The sequence below is a fragment of the Triturus cristatus genome, chromosome 5_2 (genome assembly GCF_964204655.1).
Source record: "Triturus cristatus chromosome 5_2, aTriCri1.1, whole genome shotgun sequence".
In the NCBI taxonomy this organism is placed as follows: Eukaryota; Metazoa; Chordata; class Amphibia; order Caudata; family Salamandridae; genus Triturus; species Triturus cristatus.
The window spans coordinates 356466173-356489670 of NC_140588.1; the positions used below are offsets into that span (position 1 = coordinate 356466173).

The 23498-nt window shown below is 44.1% G+C and overlaps 1 protein-coding gene across 4 annotated transcripts in view; it reads right to left on the reverse strand.

Moving 5' to 3' along the window:
- Positions 1-23498, reverse strand: part of ECI2 (enoyl-CoA delta isomerase 2) — a 379316-nt gene that overhangs the window by 157665 nt on the left and 198153 nt on the right. For all 4 annotated transcript variants that reach the window (XM_085607188.1, XM_085607189.1, XM_085607185.1 and 1 more), the window contains exon 6: positions 15780-15882. In XM_085607188.1, coding sequence (XP_085463314.1) covers positions 15780-15882 — 103 coding nt within the window. The remainder of the gene's footprint in view (positions 1-15779; positions 15883-23498) is intronic.

Consider the following 23498-nt stretch of genomic DNA (forward strand, 5'->3'; position numbering starts at 1 on the left):
ATCACTTGTGTCACCTGCAAACTGTTCTCCAGGCCCTGAAGCAAGCTGGTTTAACGATCAAGGCCAGTAAATGCCAGATCGGGCAGGGGTCGGTAGTGTACCTTGGACACTTGGTGGGTAGGGGAGCGGTGCAACCCCTCCAGGCGAAAATCGAGGCTATCATGGCCTGGGAACCCCCCAAGACTCAGACTGAGGTCCGAGCTTTTCTGGGCCTCACCGGATACTACCGCCGCTTCGTGAAGGGGTATGGTACCATTGTGGCCCCCCTCACGGAGCTTACGTCCAAGAAGCAACCTCGACGGGTAGTCTGGACGGAGGCTTGTCAGCAGGCCTTTGTGAAACTGAAGCAAGCCATGTGCGAGGCCCCGGTCTTAAGGGCCCCAGACTTTTGCAAGGAGTTCATTGTCCAGACGGATGCATCAGAATATGGCATTGGGGCAGTGTTATCGCAACTCAATGAAGAGGGTCTGGATCAACCTGTGGTCTTCCTATCCCGGAGACTACTTCCCAGGGAACAGAAGTGGAGTGCAATAGAGCGTGAAGCCTTTGCAGTGGTATGGGCTCTGAAGAAGCTGCGGCCATACCTGTTTGGCTCGCACTTCCTAGTTCAGACCGACCACAGACCCCTTCGGTGGCTGATGCAGATGAAGGGGGAGAATCCCAAGCTGCTAAGGTGGTCTATCTCCCTACAGGGAATGGACTTTCAGGTGGAACATCGGCCTGGAGTGGACCACGCCAATGCAGACGGTCTCTCAAGGTATTTCCGCCTTAGTGATGAGAACTCCCAAGGGGTTGGGTAGCTCTCCCCACTTTCAGCTGGGGGGGGACGCGTGTTAGACCTGTCAGCCCTTTGGGTGGTCCCTCCTCATCATTATTTATTTTGTCCCCGTTCTGCCTCAAACCCTATTATAATTTTTCCTTTTTGGGAACCACCAGACTTTTTAGTGTTGATGCAGGGTCAGGGAGCCATTTTCCCCTACCCCTGGAACTTCTGTCTGAGGGCCTGAGACACAAAATGGTGGCCACCCATTGTCACCTGTGACATCACCAGAACCTCCTGGAACATTCTAGAACCCTGTGACAGTGGGAGGCAGTTTAGAATGTTGGGAGGCCATCTCAGAGTGGCAGTTGGCAACTGACTGGAGAAGAGAGAGGACAGATATAGAAGGAGGTCGGAGTAAGGCAGCAGAGGTGGAAACCAGTGCTTGGAGTGGGGTCCAGAAACCCACCCTTGATGCTAGTCTCTACTGACCAAGCCCAACCTAAAGCCCTGTGGGGGACCAAGACCAGAAGAACCATCTTAAGGAACTGAACATTTGGAACAGGCCTTAAAGAAGAAGAACAGCAAGCTCCTGACCTGTTCAGTGGTGTCCTCCTGGAGTCCTGACGTCGAGAAGCCTGGAGACCTGGGGCCTGAGGTAGAGAAGCGGCGCTGACAGAAAGCAGACGTCGTACCCGGAGCCGTCAGAGGTCGAGTGAGGGCGCCGACGGAGGTCGTGGAGAGGCACCGGAGGTCGAGTGAGGGTGCCGACGGAGGTCGTGGAGAGGCGCCGGAGGTCGAGTAAGGAGTCACCCGAGGTTGAGTGAGGGCGCCGACGGAGGTCGTGGAGTGGCGCCGGAGGTCGAGTCGGGAGTCCCCAGAGGTCGAGTGAGGGCGCCGGAAACTGAGGTGAAGCGCGCCGGAGGTCGGGAGTGGAGATCGCACTCCGGAGACACCCGGAAGCAGGGAGACCGTGACCCTGCGACGCCGGAAGGCGACATCGATCCGAGGCCGCCCAGCGACATTGAGCCGAGGTCGCCCAGCGACATCGAGTCGAGACCGCCCAGCGACATCAAGCCGAGGCCGCCCAGCGACATCGAGTCGAGACCGCCCGGCGACATCGAGTCAAGGCCGCCCAACGACACCGATCCGGAGCCGCCTCACGGCGTCGACACGGCGCCGAGCCGATCATCGTGAAAAGGGCAGTAAGTGGTAGAGGGGGCATTTGAGGCCCCGTGGAGCCCTAAAAGACCATTCTAGGGGCTAGAGGGGTGTTAGAACCAGCCTGGGAGTGTCAGGGGTGAACTGAGACTGGTGCAGTGACATCTGTGAAGGGCTGTGTAGTTTGGAGGGCCAGATCTTTAGATTACCCTTGTTCTGCCTCAGCTTAGACCCCAGCCTTGACCAATCTAGGTGGGACACCCCCATGCCATCTAAATGACCACAAGCTGTGTATGGGCAAAGTAAGACCAGGTGACCTCATGAAAATGATCTGATCTGTAATTGTCATTGATTGTTTTACCTTATTTATTGAAGGTGCTTTATTTATTGTCTTCCACTAATTTATTCTTGCACTATATTTATGGTCTGACTGTATTTATTTGCCGTCTGTATTTATTGCACATCTATTTATTCTTTGCTTAATGATGACCTGAACCTATTTATTGAAATTCCGAAGTAGCACTATTTATTTGACCTGCTCTTTTGAAGGAAAATCCTATTGTATTGTATTTATGTTATGAAACCTGCAACTAAGAGAAAATAAGGTAAAGACATATATATTTTCATCTTGTCTCCCATAATTTTTACGGTGTAGTGTCGTTTTTGGAACGGATGAACGCATGGTTATTGTGAGGGTGTGACGTACGCTTAACACGGTGCCTGACCCCAACCACTCGAGCCAAGCTACCACTGTGCTGGGAACCTGGTGACTGCTAACCCGGTTGCCCGGTTTCCAACAGGCATACTTTAACCAAAAGGGTTTAATGACAAGGGAAAAGCGAAGGGAAAGAAGGTAGCCCGACCATAAATTGGAACGGTGTCAGAAAGAAAAAACATTAACCAACCTACTTGAAAGGTTTAAATATATATATCTTACCTGAAAAGGGTTTAAATATGTCTAGAAATACGTTAAAGGTTTATTCACCATTAATAGAAGAGAAAAGATTGTAAAAGGATATGTAAATGGTATGAAAATATAACAAGTATAAGGAGTAGAAAGAAGTTGTACTTAACTGTCCGGTGGGCAGCGAATAAAAGAGGAAGATACTTGGTTGCTATGACTCATTGTTATGTTGATTGGAATGTTTTCTTTGTGATGTAATGGTTACACTTTGAAAGGCTGCATATCTTGGGCAGCAATAAAAGTTATTGCATAATGTAGCCTCCGGTCTTGTAATGAAATCTGCCAGATTACCTTCAGTAGAAATATTTAAGCATGCAAAATTTGAAAATGGGTAGTGCAGGAAACTCTAGCAGAAATTTGTTAAAAAAAATTGTTGACCATGAAACAATATTTACGAAGGACAGTGTGTGAATAATCTCCAATGTATCATGTGATTAACTCAAGTGCACTTTATCGCACCAGAGAAGATAATTAAAAACAAAGGCATATTTCACAAGGTTTCTCATGAAATCTAGCATGTACATACACTTCCTTTGACTTGCAGATATAGCTGGTCTTTGAGTGCAAACATTCTTTAAGCAAAGAGCAGCTAGAGTGATTAGAAAATTACTAGGTACTGGCCGGTTTTGAGCATTGTTGTCTAGAGCATGTTCCATGATTAGAGCTACGTCTTGTGGTATATTGGTGTACAAGGGCTCAATGTCCATTATCACCACTATATCTGTGTTGGCATCAAATGCTAAGCCTTCGCATTTGGCACTTGTGAGGAGCCCCATCTACTCACATAAGAAAGCTTCCAATGTTTGTACAGGGGTCAGACTGGCAGCTGAGCTCAATAGGTTTAACTGCAACTCCGTTAGCCACCAGCTGGATAAGTCTGCTGCATCAGCCATTCAGTGGAAGCACCGAGTACACAACAGCTACTGAAGAGAGAAAGGTAAATGTAATTATTAAAATTAGCTCATTTTAATCGAAAATAACATTTCCTTCGGGTTTAGCTGCCTACCAAGTGCTTAAACACTCTGTTATCTCCCATGAGATTTATTTACCAACAGATTAGCACTTTTTCTGAGACAAATTCCAACATGCATTGGCAAAGCCAATTGATTGTACTTACAAGAGAGCTGCGTCAATATTTGTTAGTCCTGTTGAACAGCAGCACGGCTGCTGTGCAGCATACGTGAATTATTTGTTTTGGTTTTTTAAAGAGCTATGACGCAGGCAGCATTGGTCACATCATACTGCTTTTTAGGTCTGGCGCTAGCCAAGACCTTTTGATTTTAGTAAAGATTGTATAATCTACTTCTAAAAAGAGGTTTTCAGTCACCTCCCTTCATCCATGTGTCATTCACATTTTGATCCGGCATAAATCATGGGGCAGCCTACTTAACTTCACTCAGAGAGAAGGCATTTTGTTATCCCAAGAAGCACATCCACCCACAAACAAGTTCTCTTCAATGCCAGTGTTTTTGTTTTAACTTTAGTGTGGCCTTTGTGTTTATGGCACGATGTGCTGATGCACTTTCCATCTTTATCATATCCCATCTCTTGCCAATGCTTTTGTGTATTCCTTTTGGAGTGTTGTGCTTTTGACTGTTGCTATTTCACACTATACCAGATTGTGCCCTTTTGAAACTTTTCTTTATTAAGTAATCATCTTTTTACCTTTTTCTTTCTCTTCTTTATTTCCTTCCTTCTTTCTTGCCTTCTCCTATTTTTCCTTCTCTTGCATTCTTGCTTTTCATCTGTTTTGTTCATTCATTCTTTCCTTTTCTTCTTGCTTTCATACTTGCTCTTTTTCTTACATTATTTTATTAATTCTCTTTCTTCCCGTCTTTCACTTTCCTTCTTGCCTTTTTCTTCTTCCTTCCTCCTTTTTTCTTGCCTGTCTTCTTTCTTACTTCTCCTTTTTTTTGCCTGCCATTCTCCTTTTCATTATTTTCCTTCTCTATTTCCTTCTTGCTATTTTCTTCTGTTTTCTTGCTTTTGTTGTGCTTGCCTTCTTTCTTGCCCTTTCTTTCCTGCCTTCTTTCATGCCCGCCTTCTTTCTTACCTGCCTTCTTCCTTTCTTACCTGCTTTCTTCCTTTCTTGCCTGCCTTCCTTTTTTCTTTTCTTCATTCTTGCCTGCTTTCTTTCCTTTTGCCTGCCTTCTTTCTTTCTTGCCTGCCTTCGGTCTTTCTTTCCTACCATTCATTTTGTTCCCCACAATTCTTTCTTTCTTGCCTACCTTTCAGTCTTGCCTTCGTGATTTCCTTCTTTGTTTCTTTAAAGCAAGAGACTTTCAGTCAATGCCAGACTGATAGACTTTTTTTGGTCTGATTTTACTAAAGTTATTTGTATAACATAGTTATTTATAAGAGTTTCAGTCACACATCATCCATAGTCTGTCATTTACATTTTTCTTCCACCCCCACCAGCATGCATTAAGGAGCAATGTATCATTGCACTTCAGGCATCGGCTGACGCCACTACGAGTTGTGTCACTCCATACTTTCAAAAGGAAAACATCCACACACAAAGTAGTTCCCTTAAGTGCAAGGCAGTACTATTGTAAAGTGTGTGTGTGTGTGTGGGGGGGGGGAGGCAGAGGGGGATTTAACACTCAAAAACTCTCTGCATGCAGCCAAATACTTTTTTACATTGATGAGGGCCCAGCATATTTTCAAGCAATAATGTTTTGCTAAACAAAACAAGAATTGCCAGATTGCTGGTGGCTAAAACAAGGCATATTGCCTTTACCAAAGCTAGTTTCTGTTTACCTTTCATTAATCCATGAACAGCAGCCGTGTGTGTTTTACGTATGTGTGATTGTGTGGGCATGCCACAGAAAGCATGATTTGCATTTGAGCTGTGGGATGGATATGGTGGGCCACTGTGAGGGGGAGGTGGAGGAGAGAGACAGAGAGCGAGACAGAGAGCGAGACAGAGAGAGAGAGAGAGAGAGAGAGAGAGAGAGACAGAGACAGAGACAGAGACAGAGAGAGAGAGAGACAGAGACAGAGAGAGAGAGACAGAGAGAGAGAGAGAGAGAGAGAGAGAGACAGAGAGAGAGAGAGAGAGAGAGAGAGAGAGAGAGAGAGAGAGACAGAGACAGAGACAGAGAGAGAGAGAGAGAGAGAGATAAAGAGAGAGAGACAGAGAGAGAGATAAAGAGAGAGAGACAGAGAGAGAGACAGAGAGGGAGAGTGAGAGTGTGAGTCTCACCTAGCAAAATGAAACCAGCCGGCACTGACGGATAAAATCAAAAGATATGCGACTGGCGAGGAAGCAAAGCAATGTTAAGTTATGGGTGGGCTCTGTAGGAAGGTGGAATCTGACTGCATGGTTACTGGTGTTTTGCTGGTTTTCGACTTAGTTTGACTGGGATCCTGCTAATCAGGACCCCAGTGTATCTGCTTTCTCCCTAAATTGGTTGCTCATGTACTTTAGGTACACTCAAGATTGGATTCTGGGGTACCCTTATAAGTCCCTAGTATATGGTATCCTATATACCCAGGGCATAAGTACCCCAGAGGCCTCTCAGGGGCTACAGCATGTATTGTGCCCCCCCTCGGAGACCATTCAAAATGACACAACAGGTCTGCTACAGCAGCCTGTGTAAGGTGGTGTATGCACCCCTTACTTAGATATAGGTTACCTATATCTATCCATATCACTGCACATGTAAAGCTATCAGTCACCCCTATGGCAGGCCTTCACAATCCTGAAGGCAGGGTGTTGGGTTTCATGTGAGAGGGTGCCCATGATTGAGCAGAGCCCCTCTACAGCTTTCGGAACCTTTATTCCGGGGTTGTTTGTGATGCAGCCAAACCATATACTCTTAAGTGCATTATAACCTAGAGGTAAATTCTAACTTTGGAATGGCTGCATGGAAACATGTCGTGTTTGGTGTCAAACACCTTGGAATCATACCTCCCCACCAGTAACAAGTGTAGGAGGTATGATTCCACCCTACTAGAGGGAGAAACATGACTTCACCGGTACACCCGGTACCAGCTTCACAGAACCTTGGCATTATAAAATGGATGCTGCCACCCACAGACACGAGTCTGCCCTCCTGCTGCTGGACAAAACTCCGGCAGGGGAGGCCTGGACAATAGGTTTCCTGTCACAGGGAGGGGTGACCACCTCCCAAACAGGCTTAAATGTATTGGGGCTGGGTGGGTGCACTCCAAGAGTGCTTTAATGTCTGCACTGGGAGAACATTTGGTGTCCCTGTGCATAGTCCAGCTCAAACCGGTTGCAGGGGCTCCCAGCCCCTGCTCTGGCGCAAAACTGGACAAAGGACATGGGTGTAGCCACCCCTCTGTCCTGACCCTCCCATAGGTGTGTCCCCAGAATTTGTCTCACCCCTTCCTTGGGTATAAAGTAGGAACCCCTGGCTACGGGACTTTAGATTACACCTGGATGAAACTATGATACAGAAACCAAGTACTTCGACGATCTACACTACGCTGGATGACTGAAGAATCTCCCTTGGAGTAAAGGAGTTACTGCCCTGCAAGGCAGGCACCTGAAACGCATCTGACCGTTTGCATCTACGAAGCTCCTGAAAGACTCTGAAGATTTTGCAACACAGGAGGTGGGTTCCCAAGCTTTCCGGAGGCGGACCAGTGTTCTCAGCAAACCTGGGACCCATAGCCCTCGTGGAGATCGTGGAACCGGAACCCCTGGACACCGTGCACATTTGCAGCAGCAATTGCTTTTTGGCTATCCCTGAGGCTGTGCTTTGGACTACTTGTAGTCCAAGCCCCGAGCAGTGTTTCCACTGAAGATTACTGGCCTACACTCACCGAGTGTCACGTGGGCTGGTATTGTGTGATTTCTCTCGAGGTCCCGTCGCGAACCCTGGTCCGTCGACTGGTGGGTCCCTGAGAAGGCAACTCTAACTTTAATTGGGCTTACCTGGTTGCTCCAGACGTGCCCTGACTCTCCATCGCTTGGGGAGTCCCCTGGACCTTGCTGGCCACACAAAGCATCTTTTCTCTGATCGCGTGGGTTGCAGTTGCCAAGGCTTGTTGGTGTTCAATCCAGACACTGAGCCCCCAGCACTCGACATCCTTCGTGGGACAGCTCACCCCCGGACTTTGGTCATCCTCGACATCTCCTGGTCCTCGTGGCTGCAGAGTCAAGCTTCACCTCTTCGCACCTGAAGCACCAGACATCGGTGGGCATTCGTCTATCGTGCCCCTAGTCACTGACAAGTGACCCAGACTGTCCCCTCTGCTTTCAGGTTCTTCACATCTTCGATCCAGGCTTGGATCACACCGAACACTTTTCTTCTTCATGGCAGCAGCACTTTGCAGCTCATCGCCATTGAAAACGATGACGATTCCCGACACCATTTGACACCTATGCACCCGGCTTCCCTGGGTGAGGTAACACGAGTACTCCAGTGCTCACATGGGTGCTGGCCTTAGAACCTTCTAAGTCTGAAAGGGTTTGCTCAAAGTCCTCTCCTAAGTGTCCTTAAACTTTAAAATTCCAACCGCGTCTTTCCCATAGGATTGTACGGAGCTCGCGGCTGTGTTCTCACACTGCACGCGTCCCCCGTGGGTCCTTTGTGTCACTACCTTGGGTGGTTCCTTGGGGTCCCTGCGATTCTACGTGCTCTAGGCACTGTGTTTAGTCAAGTCGTGGTTCTTATACCACTTTCTTAATATATGGTTTGTTCTCCCCCTGGGGCCCATTGTATATTGTGCTATTTACTGTCGTTCTAGTGATTTAATATTGTGTATCTTATGCTCTAATCTCATAAAGAGATTAGTAGAAAGTGTTTAGAAATAAATACATATATTTTATATATACCTTGTGTGGTTCTCCTTTCATTTGGTCATTCAAGAGGTTGTAATCGGGTAAAACAAGCTGCTTTACACTGCTTCAAGACTTAGCCTGAAGGCTGCTCTCCATAGCTACCACTAGGATAGCTTTCAATAAAGTTTGTCTTAAACCTAATCATCAATAAGGGTTGTTTGGACTGGTGCAAGGTGCCCACTATAACTAGTGGACAGCATATACCAGGCCAACTTCTCATAAGGCCTTTTTAGATTTTTTTTCAATTTACGGAATACACTCGTAAGCAACAAGGCATGTGCCGCCTCACTCGAGACCTAAATGTATTTGTACACCCAAAGTCCACTTTGGTAGACAAGAACAACAGTTTGTACGCGAAAATTCACAGACTCAGGATAAATGCCATTTTACACACAGAAACTTTATTTATGAACTTAGAGAGTCGCCCAATATGGGGGGATTGTTCACATTTACACAATACGGAGGACTGGGCAGTATTGTAGACATCTGGGGGAGTCAGATAGAGGTGTGTAGGTGAAGTCCTACGAAGTTGTACGTTATTGGGTCATTTACATCCCAATTTATTAAAGGGTATGCACATTTAGAATACTTTTTCGGTGTACAGTAAAACCGATTTGCAAGGACAATTTTCCAAAATTTCGTCGACACAGTATTTAGAAACACAAATTATAAACCTATAGAGGATTTTCAGCATTCATCGACGTATGAGAAGTGGGAGGAACAGAAGTGTTTTTTCGGGGAGGACACCCTGAAGGAGTAGGTAAACACCCACAAGTTAGTATGATTAGAGGGTTTTACGTACCTATTGCAGGTAATTCTCGACCCTGCATGGAGCCTACATAGAGAAAATGCAGAGTGCGCATGGCCTAGAGGGCCAAACAGTCAAGGCCCACAGCATTAGGCAAGCCATTCCTCCCCCTGACCCGCCCGCTCCAACCAGGCATACCCTCCCGCCCGCCCCCAACCAGGCAAACCCTGCTTTCTGCTTTCTCGTAGCACGAGAAGCAGAAACATAAAATGGTATTTAAAATACCATTTAACGTTTCTGCTTCGAGCACTGCGAGAAAGCCGTGGGGCGATGTTCCTTCGCCCCAATAGAGGAGCCGCCCCTGGCTATACCACGTAAAGTGTGTGGTTGGAAGAGTGTTGTCTGTTTTGATCCAATGGTAAGTTTTTTTAACCAAGGTGCAGTTATCGTGTTATGCAATCCATCGATTAGCAGTGTGGTGGATAAAGAAGTGTGGGAGTTAGGGCCACAGTTTATGGCTTTCTGTATGCTGAAAGCGTTGGTAAGTTTTGCAGGTCCATTTATGGTATTTCATTTGATCACAGTCCACTAAGCTGGAGACTGCAGAGATTTGTCCATTCTGAGATTTTTGTTTATGGTCCTGAGGAGGTATAGGTGGGAAGGAGTGATGGTCAGGAGATCGTCTGGGATGGACTTCATTCCAAACATCACTTATATGATTGAAACCGTGAGATGTCAAGAAGCGTCCTAGTATGCAGTGGCAGCCGGTAAGTTTTGGAGGGAGGGGGTCGGACGGAACACACACACACACACACACACACACATAACACTCACAACCATGCATTCTCACACACACACAAACACATTTATTCACAACACTCTTTCCCAAACATTCATACATGTACGCGCATATGCACCAAACAATTTAAAAACAAAATACACTTACCTCCAGCCAGCTCCGCGCTGTCTCTGTAATTCTAGAAGGCTTGGGACTGCTGCCTTGCCTCAGCCAGTGAGAGAAGGCAGCAGTCCCAACGTCATCACAGAGTGGAATGGGGTCAGTGAGACTACTGACCCCACCCCACTCTGTGATGAAGTGCCACTGATTGACACTCGACCCTGGGCACTTCAGGGCTTAAAACTGAAGTGCCCAGGTGCAAGGCAATCAGTGACGCTACCCCTCATCACTGAGGGGAGGGCCTCAGCAACCTTTGCTGAGCTGAGAATGTCACGCCCACCGAAGCTGTGACTTTCTCTGCCCAGCAAAGTTCATTTCAGACAGCCAGGAGCCAGCGCTAAATGCGTATGTCTGGCTCTTGGCTGCTTGAACTGAAAGTGAACAGTGTCTGTCAGGCTGACCTTTGTTCAGCCTGACAGACACTGTTTCTACAGAGCAAAAGGTGGAGGTGCGTGGCCCCTCCGCCCAAATGGACCGACTGCGCCTGCTAGTAGGTAGTAGTTAGTAGTTAGGACCTACAGTAGTGGACTAATTTAGAGTCCTCTGGTGGGCAGCAGTATAAGCTACATCTCTTCAGTTATTCCATGCCTATTGAGTTAATGATGGGTGGTTTGTTGCTGTAGACTGGTAAAGTACTGGGAGACAGATATGACCTTTAGCGATACAGTCTCTTAGGAGTGCAAGAGGGCCAATCAGTATAAGGGAGCTATTATGCAACCCGTTTCACCAATAATAGGCTGCATGACTGCAGTGTGTCATAGTTTTAGTTTTACTGAGGGGGAGGTATGGTTGTGTATGAATTTACATTACTATGTAACATCTATGTTAGACACAGGTTACCATTCATAACTTACCTGCCCTCAGAAAGTTCCACATAGGGAGAGTGTGCTGGTCGGCTGCTCAGAATAGAAGGACTGTAGATTGTAAGTGAAGCAACAATTATTGTTACGAGTCCTAGCTCAGGGTTATGGAATGGTGTAGTTATCTTGAAAACAGGCATATTTCACCTCTCTAGTGAACAGTGAATGCTACTGAATGTTTCAAATGTTGGCTGTTAATGAAATACAGAGCTTGGTGGTCCTACTGAGAAAGACGTGCAGCCCATAGATTTCTTAGAGTAATGCAATATGATGATCCGTGGTGCAAGCTGGAGCACAGTGTCATTTTGTTTGTATTGCTGGACTATAATTTGCAAGTGTAGTGCTTGTTTTCCAAGGGAGGCTCTACAGATGAAGATAAGTGCCTTGAACATCGCTTGTCTAACTATAGGTAGCCAGAAGAGTGCTTCCATGACTGATGCCATGCGTTCTTGTAGGTGGAGGCGCAGAAGGAATCTTGCATCAGCATTTTTGGATTAGGTGTATTAGTTGTATTTTGTTAAACTTGAAGATTGGGAGTGTAAGGATACACTGTGGCGTTTGTTGGTAACCAAGGTAAGAGGAGATGTGCCATCGTTGTGCTTTTATTATGTATAAGGTTCTCTTTGGGACCGCACTGACAAGTAGTAAAAAGAATATGGCTGGGTCCAAACTGAGGTGGCATGGTGAGCAAAAGAATGATGGGTGGAATGCTACCCAGAGCAGTGGTTAGACAAATTACAAGCATTCCTCCCATCACCTTTTGTGTATTTAATGTTTTGCCCTTGGTGGCAAGGGTATGCCCAGACTTGGATTCCGTGCTCACTCGACCACTGGAACCAAGCTGTACCTGTCTGATAAGCCCTTATCAGGAGGAAACCGGTCCTGTGTTGCTTGTGTTCCGGTTTGGTGATGACCTGGCTTGGCAGTTTGGGCAGGACTGTTCCTATGAGGAGCAGGGTAAAGGCTGATTTGCAAATGGCTGGGTCCTGAGTTGGCATGGTGAGCTCAAGAATGACAGGTTGGAAGGCTACCTCCTACGACTGCCAGTGGCTAGACTTTTTGCAAGTATTCCTCTCGTCACCTTTTAGGTGTTTACTGTTCAGAAAGTGGCAAAGTGTACCAAATTGCGTGCAAGCCATAGACTGGATATAGGAAAGGAGACATACAAAGGCAACACATTTGCGTGAAAAGCAAAATTCCTGACATGTCATAACTTTAAGCATGCCTACTGCACACGCTGAGCAAAGGCACTGGAATTGTGGGCTTCTGCAGTGTTATCCAAAAACGTTTTACTCGCAGAGTGACAGTGCTGATTAAATGGAATCCTTGTGCTTTCAAACACGATAAAACAAATTAAATGTTGTTGACTAATACTCAAAAAATATTTGATGATTGCGCACAGTTTTCTTCTCCAAGAAAACGGTATTCTTTAAAACATTGTGATTCATCTTGTATCAATCCCAATGTGGTTTGAAATGTCATAATAGCTAGTTAATGCCAGAGAATGTAACCGTGACCGCTGCTCAGAAGGTACAGCACAACCATTGCTTCATGCAGTACAGGCTGAGCCTTGCCAACATTTACCAACTGTGTGGGTTCAATACAGACTTGGCACCTTTCGCTGTGCTTCCCAAGAGAGTGTGAGGACTGGCTCCTCCTGGTGTCTTGATATTATACAACAAACAACTACTCCTTTGTCTCTTTCCCAAAATACACTACAGAAAGAGTAACTCTGTGTCAAATGCTGTTAATTATAGTACAAGTCCTAAGCCCCTTCCCAAGCTTCCAATGGGATACTTGGGAAAGTCGTAGCTGTGCACCGGGAGGCTGACGTGAATCAGCCTGTCAAGTATTGAAAAGGGCCGGGTGAGGACTGGAGATGAATAGTAGGGCGCAGGTGAAAGCACAAATTAATCTGGCTTTTATTTGTTAATATTGTTTCTGGCATTGTGATTGCTAGGAGCTTGCCATAGGGGACAGTGCAGATAAAAAGCGCTTTTCACTTCAAGTACAAAATTGTGCTTCTAAGGCAGCGTTTTAGGGTCTATTCCGCTTTGTGTGTGATGACTGCCCTTGTGGTTGTGTGGTCGATGCAGCTAGCATGATCTGCCAACTTGCTGTGCACAGGCAGTTTTTACTTGTAATACTTCCTCTAGTTTTTTCATATAGTCTTACCTTCAGAAAAGTAAAGGGGATCAGAGCCAACGCTAGTACATTTTAAAACCTTTAAAAAAGTGCACTGAAAATGTCTGTACTGAATAACTACAGGTATACGTGAAAAAACAAAGAACAAGAAGTGAAAGATGACATTAGGGTGCTAGGTGAAATTGTAAAACTTTGCCTACTTTTACTTTTTAAAGATTTAACTAGACAAGTTTGTGACCTTCAGAATTGAAAGTAAAAAAGAAAAAAGTTTAAAAATAAGCAACATGTATTTTTTGCATGGTAAAATCTATGCAAAACCCACTTTGAGATGAGGAAAACCCAGGATAAATTGTGCAGCATTTTTTTTAAAGCACAACTAAAAAGAAAAAAAAAAGAAAAAGCAATTACATTAAAGACTGGATTAAATGCTTACCTCTGACCTAGGAAAACATGAGCTCTGATGTTTTTGCTCATGTGGGTGTGTTGCCGACCAAAGAAAAAGACAAAACAACTTTTGTGGCAATATAGTACGGAGTTTAATATAAAGAGCTTGAATGGTCAGTCAGCTCAGCGGAACTGGAATCTGAGCTTTGACTCACAATGTGGCGGCCAGCCTCTTTTATACCACTTTAAGTGTAAATATGTCATCGATTTGCATAATCTATCAGCCATTTACTTAAGCACAGAAGTATATAAAAAAGTAATACTTTCTGCAAAAAAGTTAATCACGCGTTTATGAAATGTGATACATGTGCATGTGTTATTTGGTTCCGCTTCTACACCACTGCGTGTACTACTGGTTGTCTTTGGCTAGTCTCTTTGAAGCCTAGCAATGCTCTACTCCCTACATGTCTTCTGATCTACAAGTCCTAATCTCCCACCTATCCTGTGCCTCTGCTACTTTATCTACATACTTTTTCAGAGATATATTCTCGCAACGCGGGCATGCAACTTTCCATTTCTGCTGCATCTAATTATATTTTTCTATTCTACGGAAGCTAATGTCTACTTCCCTCCCACAGGGACCAGACTCGATTTTGCACTGCTTTTCTATTCTACTATTGCAGATAACTTAGACCTGTATTTCTCCTTTAATACATACATCTGCACACAACTTTCTGCTGATTCTTGCATTGACATGAGCGGGCCTTCTTTATTTTCTACATTTACTGTAACAGGTGCACATCTGTGAGACCTATTACAGTTCTATGGTTTGCCCATTGCGTACACCTAGTTTGACTGGTGCAAGCCATGGGGTTGTGGGTGTGAATTATTTTTTAAATTAATCATTCTGTGCTTAAAATTGATATTAATGAGACACACTTGAAATGTGCACATTGTATTGTAACATAATGAAAATCTTAAGGTAGTTAGAGTTGGACTTGTGTTTTCAATTTCATTTGTACTTAACAATCACACAATGTAAAAGTGTCATGATTTCTCTTTCCCTGCCTATGTACTGAGAGCCTTTGATAATGACTTTCAAAATATATTAATTGTACAAAATTCAATTAGCTTGACAGTCCTGTTCACTATCTACGTTTTTTAGGTTTCTCTTTTGTTCTTTTCTTCAGGATGAGGTTTGAATGTATAAAATTGAAGGCCACTTTCTTAGGCTGCACAAACGTTTTGTTTATATTTTGAAAGATGCTTTTGTTTTCTGTGTAAGACACAACACATGCTTATTCATTAGAAGTAAAGTAAAAGTAGCATTGCCATAACAATTGTTTTCTGTTTTACTATTAGATAGTTTAATGTATTTTAATGACAAAGCACATTGACTGTATGATTTCTCAGTCTGAAAGAGTATAAAAGGCGAGCCAAGATTTACCCCCCCGATTTCCTTAAAGGAAGACTCCATGCCAAACCTCTTATTATTTCTCTTTATTCTTTCTTTTGTTCCCTTTGAGTGGAGACTCCATTGTAGTCTGTTTATCGATCTGCTCTTAAAATATGTTTAATGTTATCTTCTTCTGCCTTACACTGAGAAATCCCTATGACATATTGCTCGTTGGCCTCTTTATTTCTGTGTTTTTGACTAGATTAGGGCGCAACTTCCACTAAAAACGAGATTATTTGTATTTCGCATATTGTGACTTCATTGGCAAACCATAAACATCACATGCAAGAACAGGCTGTTCTCTGAGGTTCTGGAAATCTTAATTTTATTTCAGAATCTGGCACAGAATTAATCAGTGAGAGACATTTTCACGGTTTTGATCCCATGATGAAAGAAAATGCTACAGATGATTGGTTTAGAGTTGGATTCAATCTTCCATAAATTAACAATTATCAGAAGCACACAAAAATGTGTGGTTCAGAACAAAATACGATAAAGACCAGAGGAAAAAACCAAACCGTTACTCACTCCAACAAAACGGCACCATCTCTTGCACTTTTTTCTTTATTATCCAGAGACGCATTGGCAAAATTATTCAGGTCATTTCCGCTGCAATAGTAATCGCCATTTCCTGCAGTCAAGTTAAGAAAACAAAATGGTTATTCTAAAAGAACGCTGGCCATGACAGACCATCATTATTAATTCTTCTCAGCATTTCGCATAACAAATACATTATAATACATACAAAGATAATTAAGAGAAAAGTACACCTCAATAAATTTTAAAACATTACAAAATCAATACAAATTTATAATCAGTTTTTTCCATTTCCCACTCATGATCCAGGCACTCCAAATATACGTAGAAACTGCACGATAGCTCTCTGGATGATCAGTCCTATTACAGAGCGCTAAAATAGGCGCATCATTGAAAACATAAGTGGGGGATAAGGGGGCAAACAATTTTATGTGCACACTCCCTACATTTGGACAAAATAACATGAAATCGGTAAAAGTTTCAGTTTCCCCACAGGCACAATCACACACAACATCAATTTCCTATGTCTTACTCAATTTGGCAACTTAAGGCTTAAATATATATATATTTTCACTGAAAAAACCATAGGTTTTAAAGATGTTCTAGTTAGAAATTAGCATTTAAAAAACCTTTGAAATTTACTGAAAAAAACATAGGTTTCAGGGACGTTATAGTTAGTCGGACATTTTACTCATACAAAACCAGAGAAATTCCGCCGTTATAGTTAGTTCAGCTAACTATAACTTGCGCCCCCGCAATGCACTGCTGATGACGTCACATATTACATCATTCATGATATGGTCAGTGACATCACTGATGACATCTCAAATGACATCACTGAAAACATCATCCACGTGAAAATCTGATGCACCTCCTGCGAGCCGACGGACTGGCTTCCAAAGGCATAGCCGCGAGCTGGTGATGTTGGGAGAGGGACCGTGAAAGGGGTATCTCGCACAGACAGAACTGCGGTATATTTTCAGTGTTGCATCGCGGAGGTAGAACTACGGACCCAATGCCTTCTAGAGGGAATGATGCGAGCTGACGGACTGAATCACAAAATGGCTGCCAACACTTCCTAGTTTTAACAGTTCACTGCCAATGAGCCGCAAGCTCGTAACGCCTCAGACAATATCAGAATTCTCAAATATCAATATCTGTAAAACTTAATATTTCTCAAAAACTACTGAACAGATATACCCCATTTAAACAAAAGCGTGCTTTCTGAACCAAGACCTTACTCCCTGCAATATTTGGCGTAATTTCGTTCAGCGTTTTGACCTGTAGCCTTGACTAAAGTTTCCTATGGAAATTGCATGGAGAAAACACTTTTTTGGACCCCCTTTTTTTCTCAGCCCCCCCATGACGAATCACCCCCAAACTTTCAAGATATGAGCTGATCTGAAAAGAGAAGTTTTATGGAAAATTTCATAAACATTCGTCAAACGACGCCAAAGTTATAAGCAAATGAAAAAACGCTTTCCCTTTGGCAACGTGGTCCTAACTATAACTATCTACTGGCGAGCGCCAGTAGAGACTATATATATATCTCATGTGATCAAGGCTCTTCCTGACCCGAAACGCGTCAGACCAAGTAAAGCAATAAAAATACTGCAGCACATCGTGGTCCGTCTCAGTCTATGGTATGCATGCCGAGGAGTGACTGAGTGTATATATATACTGTAAGTGATGTCATTTGAGATGTCATCAGTGAGGTCACTGACCATGTCATGAGTGATGTAATATGTGACGTCATCAGCAGTGCATTGCGGGGGCGCAATTTATAGATAGCTCAGCAAAAGGCAAATTCCTAACTAGAACGCCCCTGAAACCTGTGGTTTTTTAGTGAACTTCTACTGTTTTTTAAATGGTAATTTCGAACTACACCTACATAGGTAAGACGTGTGCAGAAAGAGAAACAAAGGCGCAGAAAGAGGCAAAAGAAGTGCAGAAAGAGGAAGAAAGGAGCAGAAAGAGGAAGAAAGGCACAGAAAGAAACAAGAGAAGTGCAGACAGAGGAAGGAAGGTGTAGAAAGAGGAAGAAAGACGCAGAAAGAAGCAAGAGAGGTGCCGAAAGAGGCAAGAGAGGTGCCGAAAGAGGCAAGAGAGGTACAGAAAGAGGCAAGAGAGGTACAGAAAGAGGCAAGAAAGATACAAGAAAGGTACAGAAAGAGGCAAGAAAGGCACAGTAAGAAGAAAGAAAGGCAGAGAAGCAAGAGAGGTGCAGAAACAAGCAATAGAGGTGCAAAAAGAAGCAAGAGAGGTGCAGAAAGAAGAGTGAGGTGCAGAGAGGCAAGTGAGGTGCTGAAAAAGGCAAGAGAGGTGCATAAAAGCAGCAAGAGAGGTGCAGAAAGAAGCAATAAAGGTGCAGAAAGAGAAAGAGGTGCAGAAAGAGGCAAGAAAGACACAGAAAGAGGAAGAGTTGCAGAAAGAAGCAAGAGAAGTGCAGAAAGAAGCAAGAGAGGTGCAGAAATAAGAGTGAGGTGCAGAGAGAGGCAAGTGAGGTGCTGAAAAAGGCAAGTGAGGTGCTGAAAAAGGCAAGAGGGGAGCAGAAAAGCAGCAAGAGAGGAGCAGAAAAGCAGCAAGAGAGGAGCAGAAAGAAGCAAGAAAGGTGCAGAAAGAGAAAGGTGCAGAAAGAGGCAAATGAAGAGCAGAAAGAAGCAAGAGAACTGCAGAGAGAGGAAGAAAGGTGCAGAATCAGGAAGAAAGGCACAGAAAGAAGCCAGAGAAGTGCAGAAAGAAGCAAGAGAAGTGCAGAAGGAAGCAAGAGAAATGCAGACAGAAGCGCAGAAAGAACCAAGAGAAGTGCAGGAAGAAGCAGGAGAAGTACAGAAAGAAGCGAGAGGTGCAGAAAGACGCAAGAGAGGTGCAGAAAGACCAAGAGAGGTGCAGAAAGACGCAAGAGAGGTGCAGAAAGATGCAAGAGAGGTGCAGAAAGATGCAAGAGAGGTGCAGAAAGACGCAAGAGAGGTGCAGAAAGACGCAAGGGAGGTGCAGAAGACGCAAGGAAGGTGCAGAAGACGCAAGGAAGGTGCAGAAAGGCGCAAGAGAGGTGCCGAAAGGCGCAAGAGAGGTGCCGAAAGAGGCAAGAGAAATACAGAAAGAAGCAAGTGATGTACAGAAAGAGCCGTGAGAGGTGCAGAAAGAGGCAAGAGAAGTGCAGAAGGAAGCAAGAGAATTGCAGACAGAAGCGCAGAAAGAACCAAGAGAAGTGCAGAAAGAAGCAGGAGAAGTACAGAAAGAAGCAAGAGAGGTGCAGAAAGAAGCAAGGGAGGTGCAGAAAGACGCAAGAGGTGCAGAAAGACACAAGAGGTGCACAAAGACGCAAGAGAGGTGCAGAAAGGCGCAAGAGAGGTGATGAAAGAGACGAGAGGTGCCGAAAGAGGCAAGCGAAATACAGAAAGAGGCAAGAGAAATACAGAAAGAAGCAAGTGATGTACAGAAAGAGCCGTGAGAGGTGCAGAAAGAGGCAAGAGAAGTGCAGAAATAAGCAAGAGAATTGCAGATAGAGAAAAAAGGTGCAGAAAGAAGCAAGAGAGATGCAAAAAGAGTGCATTGCAGAAAGCGGAATGAGAGGTGCAGAAAGAGGCACGAGAGGTGCAGAAAGAGGCACAAGAGGTGCAGAAAAAGGCATGAGAGGTGCAGAAAAAGGCACAAGAGGTGCAGAAAGAGTATAGAGTTGCAGAAAGAGGCAAGAGAGGTGCAGTAAGAGGCAAGAGAGGTGCAGAACAAGGCAAGAGGGCTGCAGGAAGAGGCAAGAGGTGCAGAAAGGGGCAAAAGAAGTGCAGAAGGAGGCACAAGAGGTGCAGAAAGAAGCACAAGAGGTGCAGAGAGGCACAAGAGGTGCAGAAAGAGGCAAGAGAGGTGCAGTAAGAGGCAAGAGAGGTACAGTAAGAGGCAACAGGGGTGCAGAAAGAGGCAAGAGGGGTGCAGAAATGCAAGAGAACTGTAGAAAGAGGAAGAAAGGTGCAGAAAGAGCAAGAAAGGTACAGAAAGAAGCAAGAGAGGTGCAGAAAGAAGAGTGAGGTGCAGAAAAAGGCAAGAGAGGTGCAGAACAGAAAGAGGTGCAGAAAGAAGCAAGAGAGGTGCAGAAAGAAGCAAGAGAGATGCAGAAAAAAGCAAGAGGTACAGAAAGAAGCAAGAGGTACAGAAAGAGGCAAGAGAAGTGTAGAAAGAGGCAAGAGAACTGCAGAAAAAGGCAAGAGAACTGCAGAAAAAGGCAGAAAGGTGCAGCAAGAGGAAGAAAGGTGAAGGAAGAAGTAAGAGAAGTGCAGAAAGAAGCAAGGGGTGCAGAAAGAAGCAAGGGGTACAGAAAGAGGAAGAAATGTGCAGAAAGACGAAGAAAGGCGCTGAAAGAGGAAAAAAGATACAGAAAGAAGCAAGAGAAGTGCAGAAAGAAGAGGAAAGGTGCAGAAAGAGGAAGAAAGGCGCTGAAAGAGGAAAAAAGATACAGAAAGAAGCAAGAGAAGTGCAGAAAGAAGAGGAAAGGTGCAGAAAGAGGAAGAAAGGCAGAGAGAGAGGAAGAAAGGCGGAGAAAGAGGAAGCAAGGTACAGAAACAAGCAAGAGAAGTGCAGAAAGATGAGGAAAGGTTCAGAAAGAGGAACAAAGGTGGAGAAAGAGGCAGAAAGAGGAAGAAAGGTGCAGAAAGAAGCAAGAGAACTGCAGAAAAAGGCAAGAGAACTGCAGAAAGAGACAGAAAGGTGCAGAAAGAGGAAGAAAGGTGAAGGAAGAAGTAAGAGAAGTGCAGAAAGAAGCAAGGGGTGCAGAAACGAGGAAATGTGCAGAAAGAGGAAGAAAGGCGCAGAAAGAGGGAAAAAGATACAGATAGAAGCAAGAGAAGTGCAGAAAGAAGCAAGAGAAGTGCAGAAAGAAGAGGAAAGGTGCAGAAAGAGGAAGAAAGGCGGAGAAAGAGGAAGAAAGGCGGAGAAAGAGGAAGAAAGGTAGAGAAACAAGCAAGAGAGGTGCAGAAAGAAGAGTGTGAGGTGTAGAAAGAGGCAAGAGAGGTGCAGAAAGAGGCACGAGAGGTGCAGAAAGAAGCAAGAGTGGTTTGCACACAATTAGTACCAATTTTACAACCACATTTAGCAATAAGTAACAGACTACCATTCCACCTTTGCAATGTGCCTTCCACCATGCATTAGCCTGTGTCGCTGCATTTTTGGAAAAGTTTGAGCTGTATGAGCTAGATACAAGGTTTTTTTTGTTCAAATCTGCAGATTATGTGGCAGATGATGGATTATGTATGCAGAAATTGTATAATTATGTGAAAATCAGTGCGGCTGAACAGTCTCATAATTATTGTGGCCCTGCTCATACCTCTGACTAAGTCCAGAAGTTCTCCTCAGTGGTTGCTTCTTTTTTTGTGTCTCATTGAGTTTATAGTTTAGGTTCTATGGAAACGAGGAAGACTAAATCTGAGGTTACCACTCCATAACACAGACTACCATACCAAATAATTACTCTCCATAACACCTCATCGCCCCACCACCAGTGCGCCAAGAGGCACGTTTGCAGAGTGGTGTAAAAAGGTGCATGGCCTCCGACCAACTCTCATCAATCCCACTGTGTGGGGCTTACTGGAGGTATCTGGTGGGCTAGTAAGCCCCCAGGGACCTCAGTAGTGACAGGGACTTCATCGCACAACCCAGAGCACGCCAGGAGGAGCATTTGCAGAGGGGGCGGAGCCTCCGGTGAGTTGCCGGCTTCGTTTTTTTTCTATGTTAGGAAGGGGGCTGTGTGGGCCCCCATTTCCTTGATCGTTTTTGGGCCCTGGGGCCCCCATCCCCCAGGGCCTGACCCAATTTTATTTTACATAAAAAAAAGGAGAGGGACCACACAGTCCCCCACCCCAGGACCCTTCCCCGTGGCATGGCCATTTATTTATTTATAACATATTTAAAAGAGAGGGGCCGCGCGTTCCCCCCCGGGGACCCATCCCCGGGGCCTTTAAAAAAAGGGTGAAGGGCCGAGTGGCCCCCCCCGGGCCATTTTCGGCCGCAGAGACTCCATACCCCGGGGCTTGGCCTCTTGTTGGGGGCTACGGGTGGAGCCCCAAGGCCCCTGCGGTCCCTGCCGGCACCCAGCCTCCTGCGGGAGCCGGCACTGCTTTTGGGCAAAGGGAGCTGCAAACATGCAGCTCCCTTTGCCCAATAGCAACTCTGCATCGCTTCATGGAAGCGAGAGCAGTTTTATACATATATACACATACATATATACACACACACACACATATATATATATATATCGGCAAAGCACTCTCCTCTCTCGTATCCAACCAGCTGAGCAGAAGGGAGCACGGACCACAAGATTCTTTTCAAATATCTGTTTGTTTATTCAAGACTCAAACAAACAAGGCAGCCATTACGCGTTTCATCCCTCCTGGGGGACTTGATCACATGACGCAGTTTATCCAATGGCATACGGTATTTAAAGGAAAAACATTTTTTTACATTTTATACATCATGTCATCTGATTGGGCAGTACTCCAACAAAGGTTTCCTTTATAAATTTCATTTCCGCTTGATGGTTAATCAGCATAGGTGTATGGTAGCTCATTATTATTTGAACCTTCACTTGAAATTTCAGGATAAATCCTGTTATGCTCACCTTTCAATTTTAGTAATATCGAGCTATTGTTATTTGAACCTTCACATGAAATCTCTGGCTGAATCTTGTAATGCTCACCCTTAAATACTAGTGATATCGGTTCAGAAAATTTGGGCCCAATTTATTGGTAATCCCAAATAAAAATATGATAAAATTGAATAAAATACTGAAAAATAACATTCATGTTGATCCTGATGGTATGAGGTTAAATAATTGTCACTGGTGCTACTTATGGCTTCTCAAAAGTTTAAGAGACAAAAAATCATGAAATATATAAATATATAAAAAATGACGATAAATGAACATATACATATATTTTAACACAATCTGTGTGTGTATATCTGTTCAAAAATGTCTCTTATTGTGTTAGAGCCCAACATATTCTAAAATTCAGTCATATGAATAAATAACCTGAATATATTTAAATAACAACAATTCATAATTAGGATGGTTAAAAGGTTAAAAAGTCAATTGTGCATAAATATATATATAATAAAACACACATAAATATACACAATAAATAATGAACCTTAAATATTAAATATTAAATACCACAATATCTAAAACCATCAATTGTTCATATCTCCAAGTTATCCATGTTGGTACACACGTTGCCTCATCAATTTGTGGAAAAGATTGTCTTTTTAAGCCTAAGAGATCTACCTTGAGTTGAGTTGAATCAACTGGATCAACACTTTGTGATGAGCAATTATCCCAATTTATAGGTGTAATGAACCTCAGTTAGTACCTGCCTGTTAGATGACAAACAATAGTGAAAGACTTAGTGCCCAACATGGTGAGATACGATTTTTTTCTTTTTTTCTTAAAAACATGTACTTAAAATAAAATATAGGTACATATAAAAACATTCATATTTGATTATGTGCTAAAAAATACCTAAAAACACCGTGATAAAAACTAATATGGTTGAAAGAAAGGGAGAGGTAGATGTTTCAGGTGGCGACAAATGGGGACCCTTAGTTTTATAATTGTAAAAAATACCAATGAATGTGTCATTGCCACAATAATCTCATAATTGTGGTTTGTTAAGGAATATTTATGTATTGAGTAGTTCAATGGTCCTGGCAGATGTTATTCGATAG